This window comes from Phodopus roborovskii, unplaced genomic scaffold (assembly GCF_943737965.1).
Source record: "Phodopus roborovskii unplaced genomic scaffold, PHOROB, whole genome shotgun sequence".
NCBI lineage: Eukaryota > Metazoa > Chordata > Mammalia > Rodentia > Cricetidae > Phodopus > Phodopus roborovskii.
Window position 1 is genome coordinate 2,570,993 of NW_026125572.1, and position 12,679 is coordinate 2,583,671.

The 12,679-nt window shown below is 36.8% G+C and overlaps 1 protein-coding gene across 1 annotated transcript; it reads left to right on the top strand.

Annotated features, from left to right (window-relative positions):
• The first annotated feature begins 109 nt into the window (after window positions 1-109).
• On the top strand, window positions 110-12,466 carry Aasdhppt (aminoadipate-semialdehyde dehydrogenase-phosphopantetheinyl transferase). Its single transcript, XM_051177807.1, has 6 exons — window positions 110-350; window positions 684-909; window positions 5,725-5,846; window positions 6,437-6,598; window positions 9,013-9,084; window positions 11,708-12,466. The coding sequence occupies exons 1-6, from the start codon at window positions 168-170 to the stop codon at window positions 11,870-11,872; spliced, it is 930 nt and encodes a 309-aa protein (XP_051033764.1). The 5' UTR covers window positions 110-167; the 3' UTR covers window positions 11,873-12,466.
• The last annotated feature ends 213 nt before the right edge of the window (window positions 12,467-12,679 follow it).

A 12,679-nucleotide genomic window follows, 5' to 3' on the forward strand; every position in this document is an offset into this window, starting at 1 on the left:
GGGGCGTGGCGCCTGGGAGACGTCACAACCAGGCGCCCGACACCTTGGTGCCGACGCCTGAAAGGGGGTGGAGCCCGGCGACTTTGCGCAGACTCCGGCCCAGGGGGGCGTGGCCAGGGCAGCGTCCGCGCCATCGGTCCTGAAGAGCGGCCGACCCTGCAGGGCGCATGGTGTTCCCCGCCAAGAGGCTGTGCATGGTGCCATCCATGGAGGGCGTTCGCTGGGCCTTCTCTTGCGGCACCTGGCAGCCCAGTCGAGCCGAATGGCTGCTGGCGGTGCGGTCGATCCAGCCCGAGGAGAAGGAACGCATCGGCCAGTTCGTGTTTGCCCGCGACGCCAAGGCGGCCCTGGTACTCGCGGCCTGCGGGTTTGGGGAGGAGGGCCGGGCGGTGGAGCCCCACGCGCGCTCTCGGGTGGCCGGCAGGTGTTCTGGCGACCTGCTTCCGCCCTTCTTTCTTTCCTCTGAGACTTGGGGCTCTCACAACCAACGCCTCCCCCGTGAGGTTGCCTCTGGAGGCCCTTTCACATAAAACTGGAGGCAGGGCCGACGTAGTAATCGGGTTTAGTAATGAGTATGCTTTAAAAGTCAAAAGCTTAGAAGTTACAAAATATACTTTGTAAGCAGTGCGTTTATGCAGATGGTGGAGAACTGTATGTACCGTATATTTAACGTGTCTTAACAGGCTGGTCGTCTGATGATAAGGAAATTGGTTGCAGAGAAATTGAATATCCCTTGGAATCATATTCGTCTGCAAAGAACTTCAAAGGGAAAGCCAATTCTTGCAAAAGACTCGTTGAATCCTTATCCCAATTTCAACTTTAACATCTCTCATCAAGGGGACTATGCAGTTCTTGCTGCAGAACCTGAGCTACAAGTTGGCATTGATATAATGAAGACTAGTTTTCCAGGTAAGGTTTATTATTATGACACAGTATTTAAGTGTGTTTTGTCTCAAGTCTTAACTATTAGGCAGTTGTAAATGAGACTTATAAACACAGACACTTGCCATTCTTTATCTGACAAAGCATCTAACTAAAAAAAAATGTATTTCCTTTAACATTAACCCATAGTAAAAGATACAGGAACTGTGCCATTTTAACCTCCTTCAGCTCCATTTTCTCTATAGGTATGTACATAAATTTCCCTTGGTACTTTTTCTTTTTTCTTGTTGTTTCAGAATACCGATGTTGGTTTACAAAGAAGAGTTTATTTAGGCTCATTATTATGGGTTCAGGGAAATCCTTGAAGACTGGGTTAAAAATTAATTTATTCACGAAGGCCTTACAATATTGTATTGGCAACTAAATTTCAACATGAATTTTGAAGGTAACACACCTTACTGAAGCACAGCTCCAGAATGACCTTGTATTATGGAAAGCTTATTCTGAATTAACTGCTATTGCAGAAGAGTCAGGATGATAGTGGAGAATAGTCCACTTGGGTTTGTACCTCTGCAGAATCTTCACATGAGTTTTTCCTGTAACTAGAAGTTAGTGGAGAGGCCATTAGCACTTAGAAGGAAGACTAGAAATAGCCTGCCGGGAAATACACAGAATTTACAACCAGTTTTGTGCAATGTTGACTGTGGTCAATACTGAATAAGTCATTACCAATTTAAGTTTTTAATGGTTGGAAGTTAGTTGAGCAAAAGTTAAAGAATCTGTCTCTTGTTAATGCTTTATTAAATCTTTGACCCCTAGAAATTTTGATTGAAGCCGTTTCCTTCCCTTTTTATAGTTCCATTGGTTCAAAGCTTAAATGCTCAGTAACACAAAAGAAGAGATACATTCAGTTGGGACTGGTGTCATTACCATCCCACTAGTTTTCAAATTGTGATTGGATGCATCACCCTTTGTTAGTGAAGATTGGAAGCAACAGTTGCTTCATTGGCAGTTTAGTAGACCAGAGTAAGTAAGTGCAGCAGTTGACCAAGGAATGTTCTTCAGTCTTTCTGAAAGATGGAAGGTGTAGTGTTGAATTGAAAGGGCAAACTACTCAGTACCAAGCATTATTAACTCTTGAGACATAGTTGCCATAGAGGGTTTCTATTAGCATATCAAAAGAGAATTCTTTCCACATTTTGTGTCCTTAAGAAATGTCAGGTAGGAATGTGTGGGGGGGTCTTTTCCGTATTACTTATGTTGGCTTAAGTATAACTCATTTCCCAAATAAGATTTAGGCTTTGAGATCCCAATCCTAGCACAAGTTGCTGGTAGTGTAAATTAGTAATGCTTGGGGAATGTTGTTTTCCTGCTTAAGTTTTCCCTCATTTCCTAATTTTCATTTGCTGTTAAAGATGTTTGAGTTTCAGGTATAAAGAAGATAGTTTTGTGACTTGTTCAGTTAGCAGTATTTACAAAATAAGCATGATCAGTATAAAGAATTAATATTTAAGTTTGGGAAGAAGTAAGAATTCTATTTGCATGGTTTTCATTTTCATGTATGTATTTTTATAATAATTTAAAATATTTTGCGAAGCAATTCTAATTTTAATCAGTTCAAGAAATTTAAAAATTACTTTGGCTAGTTGTACTGATACTCATCTGTATTCCTTGTACTCTGGAGGTAGAAGCAGACTGATCATGAGTTCAAGTCCATCCTGAACTACATTGCAAGACTGGGTCTGACACACACCCCAAAATAGGCTTTGTTATGTAACTGATCTCTAGCGAAGATACTGCATTATAAATGTAAACTAAGTGTAGTTATTACAAAAGCATCATAGAGCCTGTTTCTTGTCTCCTCCCACACCTTTTCTTCCTCAGTATTATTATAAATTCCTAACTGGTTCTCCAGACAGAGCTAAGATATGGACACCAGTATATTACACATATAATAGAATTCAAACTCCTGAACATAATCCTGCTATCTTGTTCTTTTCTGCTTTCTATTCTCTGGCATTTCTCTTTTTTTTTTTTTTTTTCCCTAACTGTTTTCTTTAATCCTTGTTTTCTGTCCATACTGGTCTTTTGTTGCCGTTGGTTAGACATTGCTCAACTCTTTATTAACTCCACCCTCCCTAAATAACTATCATAGTCTTTGAGAAGAATGAATAATTTTATTTTTTTTAGGTTTTGTATATGTGTACATATGGTGTCAGTAATATGTATGGAGGTCAGAAGACAACCCGTAGCAGATGTGATTCTTGGAAATGCCATCCATCTCCTTGAAACAGGGTCTTTTTAACCTCTAGCTCACCAATTAAGTGAGATTGGTTAGCCAATGTGAGCCTTAGGGTTCCTCCTTTCTCCTCCGCAGCACTGGTATTCCAAGCTATATAACCACACTTAGCATTTTCACCTGGGTTCTAGTGCCTGAACTCAGTTTTCCATGTTTTCATGGCACATACTTTGTTAATTGAGCTTTCTTCACAGCTGAATGGTGAATTAATTTGAACTGAGATGCTATTGTAATACATGTGTACTGGAGACCTTGTTTTAGAATGATGTAGGTGGGCTTTGAGGTTCCGGTACTAATTAGAATGTTTTCTGATAGGCCTAGAATAATATTAGGTAAATATATTAGTTGTGGATGATTTTGTTAGGGATTATTATGTTTAAAACGAACTTTTCAGTTGTGTGGTTTTTGATTATAGAACAAGTTAGTAACTGGCATTCTGTAATAACTAAACTCTTAAGAAGAATCAAGGTTTCTAAACTTAACTGAGAGTTCACGTATTTTTCTAGTCTTGGATTCTTACATGTGTTCTTAATATTCCATAGGATGATTAAATAGATTGTAGTAGATATCAGGCTATACAAGTGGTATTAAGAGTTTGCCTGTGTGTATGCCCAATAATGCTGATATTTTGAGGGATGCATTTGTTTTTCTACTGGGATTTTCCAATAGTTTTTTTTTTTTTTTTTCTAATTTCCTTTGTAAAGTGGAATAAAATAGAATATTTGGCTAGTGTGCTTTTCCCCATAACCACAGGGTGGTGCTGCTGTCCATTAGTTGAGCTTGGAACCACCTTTGCTTACTGTTGATTCTGTGCTTTAATATACAGCACATTTTTTCAGCCATAGGTAATGAATTACATGACTGCTTGACTGTCTTTTATGTTGTTTTTAGACATACATTTATTTATTCCTTTGATTTTCTTGTACTTAGGTACAAAATTAAAGTTCTTGTAAGTTATAAGTGGAAAACTTTAGACAAAATGACACAGTAGGGTGTAAAAGGCTTTTATTTATGAGTTTTGTGTATTACTGCCATTAAAACTAAAGTTTCATACAAAGAATGAAATATTCTAAATCTAAGTTAAGATGTTCCTCCTGTTTATTTTATATATGCTGCTTAAGCGAGAGTCTGTAAAAAACAACAGTTTATTTTTTTAATTTTGTGGATGTGGGTGTGTATTTGGAGGCCAAAGGTTATCATTAGGTATGTTCTGTCGTTTTTCATTTTTGATGTCGTCTCTCACTAAACTTGAATACAGTGAGCTTCTGGGATCCAACTTCTTACCCACCCCAAAACCCCCCAACCTGATAAGTTCCCCTCTCCACCAGCACTGGGCTTACAGATACAGGTGGCTGCTATACTTGCCTATTTCTACAGGGGCCAAGGATCCAAGCTCAGGTCCCATGCTTGCTCAGCAAGTTTCCCATTGAGCCATCTCCTCAGCTCCTTAAATTTTGAAAAGAATTTCTCTATGATGTTATTTATCAAGCTAAAGTAGATTCTAGAAGCAGTGAATGAACCAGCTTTTGTTGAAATGCTCCAGTAATTCTCAGTGAAGTGAAATGAGCTTTAGATCACTAAAAAGATCCATCCAAGTCCCCAGATGGTAATATTCTCCTTATAGGACTTCCAAGATCCCGTTATAATATTTCAGAGCTTGAAAGTGAATGAGAATTGTTGCAATCTCAAGTACCAAGAACCTGCTTTGAAGACTTGACTTTTGAAGTGGGAGCTTAGGGGAATCATAAACATCTTTGCACAGGAACTTGATTTGTAATGTTTCCTTCCCTGACTCACTATGGAAGCAGTAAATTGTTACTGCAGAAATTCTAAAACATATAAAGGAAGACTGTATTTTAATTTGTTCCAGGCATTCTGCTTCTAACATTTGAGAGTATACATGTATATATTGATTTTTGTTTTCTCAGTATTAACTTTAAATAAACAGTGTGTGTTGTTTATCTTCTAGTTACAAACTTTTATAAAATAGTTACTTTTTCTCCTCAGTAATATAGTAGGGTGAAAATTTAAAACCAAATATAGCATGGGAATTTTGTTTTGGTTTTTCTGAGGAGTATTTTGTCATGTATAAGATATTTTCTTTTAGTTGTTTAATCTTTATAACAAATTTGACTGCCAGGTATTATTAAATTTTTTTGGGACATCTTTTGAAAACAAATGGTTTTCTGCCCAATTATTTAATTTACAAATTCACAAATTCCTGATAAGCTACTTCTACATTAACCCATGCTTGTCATGGTGAGTTATCCAAATTGTGGATATGCTGATATTTTATAGAAGAGTACATCTTTTATTGTTTTTGTTTGTTTACAGTAATAGAAATTCAGTTCAGGGCCTTGCACATGCTAGGCAAGCTCTCTACCACCAAACTACATTGCAGCCCTCATTTAGGATGTTTTCTATATAAATTGACTTTTGTTTTTGTGTGGTCTTCAATAACTTCAGTGATGCAACAGCTTTAAAATTTTATTTTCCTTTTGAAGAGAGTAACTTTTTAATTCTGTATTCTCTGATTTTTATAGGTCGTGGTTCAATTCCAGAATTCTTTCATATTATGAAAAGAAAGTTTACCAACAAGGAGTGGGAAACAATCAGAAGTTTTAATAATGAATGGACTCAGCTGGATATGTTTTACCGTCATTGGGTATAATTTCTTTGTAGTTTTTACAGTAGTAATTTCATTGTCTTTGCTAGAAATAAGAGTGAAGGACTTGGTTTCCTGATAATGTCATACAATGCTTGATATAAATGGGCAAATTCCTTGAGAACTTTTAAAAATTTTATATATATATATATATGTATATATATATATACACACATGTATATGTACATATATGATTATGTCATTTTTTGAGAACTTTTAGCCTATACTGTATCATTAGAAGGTGACTTATTTTTCAAACTAACATTTTGTTTATTATTTATGGTAATGTGTTCTATATTAAACTCATACACATGAGCCTCATTTAACAGAAGATGTCATTTTAGTGTCTTTATAATTTAGTTAATTTTCATAGCAACCTGTTGAGACTGGCACTGTTTGGTCATTACTGTTTACATTTGAGAAATCTTAAATGATTTACCTCAATATTACTAGCATATTTGTTTCCAGTGCTATTGTAATGAACAAAGTAAAGGGGGGAAAAGTTATACAAATAGTTAGAAATCCAAATTATATTTGGTATTATAGCTATAAATGTTATGAAAAGAGAAAAATATCCCTTTCTCTTGTAGGCACTGAAAGAAAGCTTTATAAAAGCCATTGGTGTTGGATTGGGATTTGACATGCAGCGACTTGAATTTGATATATCTCCTTTAAACTTGGATATAGGCCAGGTTTATAAGGAAACACGTTTGCTTTTGGATGGGGAAGAAGAAAAAGAATGGGCTTTTGAGGTAAAAATTTATTGTAATTATTATAGCTAAGACTTTGAATGCATATATATATATGTATATGTAATCTAGGATGTTCCTGAACTTTACAAGAGTGTCAACAGTAACTAGTATATGTGTTATAATTTGAATAGATTCGAAGTGCATAACTTAATTAAATATAATCATTAAAACTCTTCAGTCCTAGCAGGGCATAGTATTGCTTGCCTTTAATCTTATCATTTGGGATCTGTGTGAATTGGAGGCCAGCCTGGTATGTAGCCCATGTAACTACATGGTGAGATTGTGTCTCAAAAAAAAAAAAAAAAAAATTATTTCAAAAAGAGTATCATTGTATTAATAAAAGGGTTTGAGACTTGTGCTTTAAAATGTTATTGTCTGTCCTAGTTTGGGTTACTGTTGCTATGATGAAACACCATGACCAAAAGCCAGTTGGAAAGAGAAGGTTTGCTTACATTTCCTTACACTTCATGTCTTAGCTTAGTCCACTACTAAAAGAAGTCAGGACAGGGACTCAAGAAAGGTTGGAACCTGGAGGCTAATGCAGAGGGCATGTAGGGCTGCTACTTACTTTGTTGCTCAGCCTGCTTTTTTTTGTCATTTTGAAAACAATCTTATTTTACATATCAATCCCTATTCCCTCTCCCTTCCATCCTCCTGGTTACCCCACATCCTCCCCATCTCCCCACTCCACCTATCCTGTCTACTCCTCAGAGAGGGTGAGACCTCCCTTGGGGAATCAACAAAGTCTCAAATCCATCCATCCATCCATCGGTTGAGGATGGACAGAGGCCCTCCCCTCTGTATCTAGGTTGGGCAAGGTATCCCTCCATGCTGGTTCCCCTGTTAGTGACCCCACAAACTGCTCAAGCTACCCAACCGTTACCCACTTTCAGAGGGCCTAGTTTGGTATTATGCAGGTTCCCAAGCTGTCAGTCCAGAGTCAGTGAGTTCCCACTTGCAAGGCTCAGCTGCTTCTATGGGTTCCCCATTAAGGTCTGGACCCCTTTTCTCATATTATCACTCCTCTCTCTCTATGGCTGGACTCTAGGAGTTTGGCTCAGTGCTTAGGTGTGGATCTCTGCATCTGCTTCCATCAGTTATTGGATAAGGTCCTATGATAACAATGAAGGTAGTCATCAATCTAATTACAGGGAAGGGCAGTTAAGGTGTGCTTTCCACTATTGTTTAGGTTCTTAGCTGGGGTCATCCTTGTGGATTCCTGGGAATTTCCCTATTCCCAGGTTTCTCTTTAACCCCATAATGGTGCCCTCTATCAAGGTATCTCTTTCCTTGCTCTCCCTCTGTCCTTTCTCCAACTCAACCTTCCTGATCCCTCACATTTTCTACCCTGCTTCCCTTCTCCCCTACCTGCTCTCCTGTTACCCTCCCCTCTCCCTCCATGTTCCCAATTTACTCAAGAGCTCTTGTCTTTCCCCTTTCTGGGTTGGGGCTGCCATGTTTGTCTCTCTTAGGGTCCTCCTTGTTTACTGCCCTCTCTGGGGTTGTGAACTGTAGGCTGCTTATCGCTTGCTTTATTTCTAATATCCACTTAGGAGTACATACCGTACATAACATGTATGTCTTTCTGGGTCTGGGTTACCTCACTCAGCATGGTTTGTTCTAGTTCCATCTATTTGCCTACAGATGTCAAGATGTCATTGGTTTTTATTTGTTTGTTTTTTTATTTGTTTTTTGTTTTCTTTACCACTGAGTAGTACTCTGTTATGTAAATATATCACATTTTCTTTATCCATTCTTCAATTGAGGGGCATCAGTGTTGTTTCTAGGTTCTGGCTATTACAAATAATCCAGCTATGAATATAGTTTAGCAAATGTGTTTGTGGTGTGAGTGTGCATCCTTTGGTTATATGCCGCAAGAGTGTAATAACACCCAGAAATAGCTGGGTCTTGAGGTAGATTATCAGTTTTTTGATAAACCACCATATTGATTTCCAAAAGATCAGCCTGCTTTCTTAAAGAACCCAGGACCACTCTAGTCCAGGGAAGACACTACCCAGAATGGGCTGGCCCCTCTTGCATGAATCATTAGTTAAGAAAATGACCCACAGGCTTGCTCAATCTTATGGATGCATTTTCTCAATTGAGGTGCTCTCTGTTCTGATGACTCTAGCTTGTGTCAAGTTGACAAAACTAGTCAGCATACTGTCCTGATAAGAGTTTAACAAGGCATGTGCTTTGTTAGTGAATAAAATAGTTAATAGTTAATCCTGCTTATATATTACATGGCTCCAAGAGGATGTGTGTGTGTGTGTGTGTGTGTGTGTGTGTGTGTCTGTCTGTCTGTCTGTCTGTCTGTCTGTGGAGAGGTGTATAGACAGTAAATGAGATTTAGAAATGTAAAGTCTGGATTTATATTTTATAATCTGCATTCATTTGTCTTTTATTTTTTTTAGGAAAGCAAAATTGATGAGCACCATTTTGTTGCAGTGGCTGTTAGGAAACCTGATGGATCTAGACATCAAAGTGTAAGATTTTAGGATTTTTTTTTACAAATCTTTCTAAAAAATAAGAATGAATCAATGATGTTTTTGCTGTTATTGATGAAAATTCTAATTTACCTTGCATTAGGTTAGGGAATCAGACATCTTGATAGGTTTTTATATGTTGTGTGAGTTTATAGTTTGTTTATAAGGTTTTATATTATCAAATCTTATAATTATCTGGTATTTCACACACACACACACACACACACACACACACACACACCACACACACAAATTTACAAAAGCCTGTTATCTTTTTTATATTTAAATACCCTTAAATGTTGCAAGGAAGATTTTGATAGTACTGTCAAATTTTCAATAGAAGTTAACTATCATTACTCTCTTTGTTATAACAGAAATTTATTTGCTGATGAATTGGGGCTGTCTTGAATATAATGGGCACAAGGTTGAACACTGGTGAATACTGGAACCACCTTGCAAATTAAACTTATTTCTAGTGTGATAAATTGTTGCCAGAGTTTATGTTGCCAGTGAGAGTTTGTATCATATTGGAATTTAGGTTGGTCTCACTTCTGTTCTTTCAGTCATAATCTTTTGTGTTTCTAATGTTACCTAGTGAGGGAAAGCACTAAGAGACTCAGTCTACATATAGCTATAGTTCTCTGTGAGTAGTTTCTTCATGGAATACTAGTATCAAAATTTATGTCTTTGTTTTTAGGAAACAAAATATGTATATTTATGTGCACTACACCCCTTCATTATTACTTCTAGAAGAATAACATAGGACATTGAACATTTCTTTTATAAATACTGAGTTTTGTCTTAGACTGTCTTCCTAAGAAGATTAGCATGTTAGAATTGATACTTGGAGATGGTATGACTTGGGTTATTCCTATTCCTCTCAAGTCTCAGCTTCATGCTCCCTTTGAGTACCTGTTTTGGGTACATCTTTATAGTTCTTAATTTTAATAATATACTCTGAAAATGCATTTTGATCATACTGATTTATTACCTCTAATTCTCCCTGTGGTCTCTACTTTGCCTCTTTCCCAGCTTCAAGGGCTTTAGGGTAGGTAGGGTTTGTCTTGTTATTGATATTTATAACCTCAAGTCTAATTAGTGCTGCTCATGTACATGGGTACTGGCAGCCATATCCCCAAAGTAGATTGACTACCTTTCCAGTAAGGCTGAGGTATCAGAGGCCCTTCTCTTACTCATATAGGAATTTGATGTGCTTGATTTTGTGTAGGTTTTATGAGTTGATGTCTGCAATACCATGCCATGTCCAGAAAGTCTGCATGTCCCAGCTTAGACATTTTTTTTTCTACCCACTCTTCCTTTATATTCCCTGAGCTTTGGATGAAGGGAGGTGATTATAGATGTTTCCATTCACAGCTGAACACTCAACTGTTATTTATGTTTGGCACATGACCAGTTATGAGTCTATTGGTTAACTGTCACCCATTACAGAAAGAACTCCCCTGACCAAAAGGAAGATCAACACAAATCTATGGGTATTAAAGCAAAGAAGGCAATTTTGTTACATGACAGTTAAACATAATAACAACTGTAGGTTCCTCCCCTAGGGCCTGTGCTATCCCCAGTCATGAAATTTTGACCCAGTTTTACAATACTAGGTGTGAAATTCCTTCTGTGGAGCAGGCCCCATGTCTAATAAGAAAATGGTTGGTTACTACCATAATTGACATGCCACTGTTACACACCATTGGTTAAATGTTTGTGCTTTCAGTACTTCTGCTTCTTTGAATAATAAAGTCTACTGCAGCAGTACCTAGTGGGAAGCTAGCAGTATCTAGTGGGAAAACTAGGTTCTAAGTTCAAGTTTGCCTGTTAACTTCTATGGTCACTTGTGCAAATGGTCTTTCTGAGCCTCAATTTCCCATTGTAAAATTGAGATGACAATACTATAGCACAGCCTAGAAACCATATAAATAAGTACTGAATTTTATTTAAGTAGTGTATAAAGTTCAAATATTGTTTAATGTGAGTTGATTAGCCCTCATCTGAAAGTGTTTTGGATTTCAGGTTTTGTTGAGATCCAATTTAAACATGGACTGCATTTTTTTTTTTTATTTCATATATACCATCTACATACAGCCAGAAGGTAATTCTATACCATATTTTTAGTGTCTCTGAGTTTTGACTGGCTTGTCACATGGAACTTGCGTGCCTTGTTGGTAATCAGTAATAATTTCTTGAGTGAGTTTCACCCATATGTAGTTGGAGCATATTTATCATAGTAGGCTCACACTTCAGAAGTGTTTCAAAAATTTTGCCTGTGGCCCACCTGTGCTTGCTGAAATTAATAGATCTTGAGGTTCCTTATATGTATGTATATTGAATTGACCCCTCTACATATGGGATTTCATTAAGTCTGTGTTTTAAGTAAATACTACAGATGGTGTCTATATGTACCTTGAAAAACATGTTTATATTTCACTTTTTAAATTGATAACAGTAGTATAAGGAGTTAAAATACAATACTGTAGAAATTTTACTAAGCCTTAATTTAATACTAATGAATTGGAATTATTTTATAGTTATAAAGGTTATATAGTTATATGATTAATATGGAGTGTAATAAAAGCAAGACAGTCTATTTTTATTTATTTTTTTCTCTTAGGTTTCATATCAAGATGATTCTAAACCATCTCAGAGGCAGTTCACCATTCTTAACTTCAATGATTTGATAGCATCTGCTATTCCCATGACACCTGAGGATCCTTCATTTTGGGACTGTTTTTGCTTCACAGAAGAAATTCTAATACGAAATGGTACCAAGTCATGATAGATCCCCTGAATAAAGAAAAGAAAAGGGGGCAGTCTTCTGTGTTCACTATTTAAAATGCTGGATGTGGTCAAATTTTATTTATCAAAACATTTTAAAGACCCAACCAAATGCTTTTTAAGAGCAGATTTCCAGTTCAGTGGCTCCTTCAAATTTGTTACTTCTTAATGTCCAGAATTATAATTGATAGAAATGATGATAGAATCTTCCAATGATAAATGTGCTTTATAGAAAGAAAAAAGTGTAAACTTGCTCTACCCTAAGACTTGAGTTACCATTCCATTAATTTCTCTTGCAAATGAATCCATATTAATGTTTTAAAAATGAGATCATGTGTTTTGTAACTTTAAGAAAAAATCTGCTCTTCGTAGCTATTCTTGTTGCATAGACTTAGTGGTTCTAAGATATACTGTCTTTTATGATGTCTTTGTGGCACATAGTGTAAGGTTTAAATTGTTATTAGCATTACAATACTCATTTTGCCTTAGGTGCAGTAACACAAACTGCTTCTGGAGTTTCCAGGTCTATATCTTTATAAAGTTGTGACATTTGTTTTATCAGTGTTGAATAAACCCCCAAGATTCCACCACCTGAGATGTCTGACATTTTTTTTTTAACCACTGTTAAAAATAGATTATTGAAAGGAAAGCTAAGCCTGACATGGGAGAAATTTGTTGAGGTAACACTACTGGGCTTGAGGGAAATGTACCATAGTGTACTCATTTCCCAGTTAGCAGTTTTAATTATATCATTAGTATAAGCAATAGTACAGTGAAAACTGGCATTTTGAGAGACATGCTTAATTGT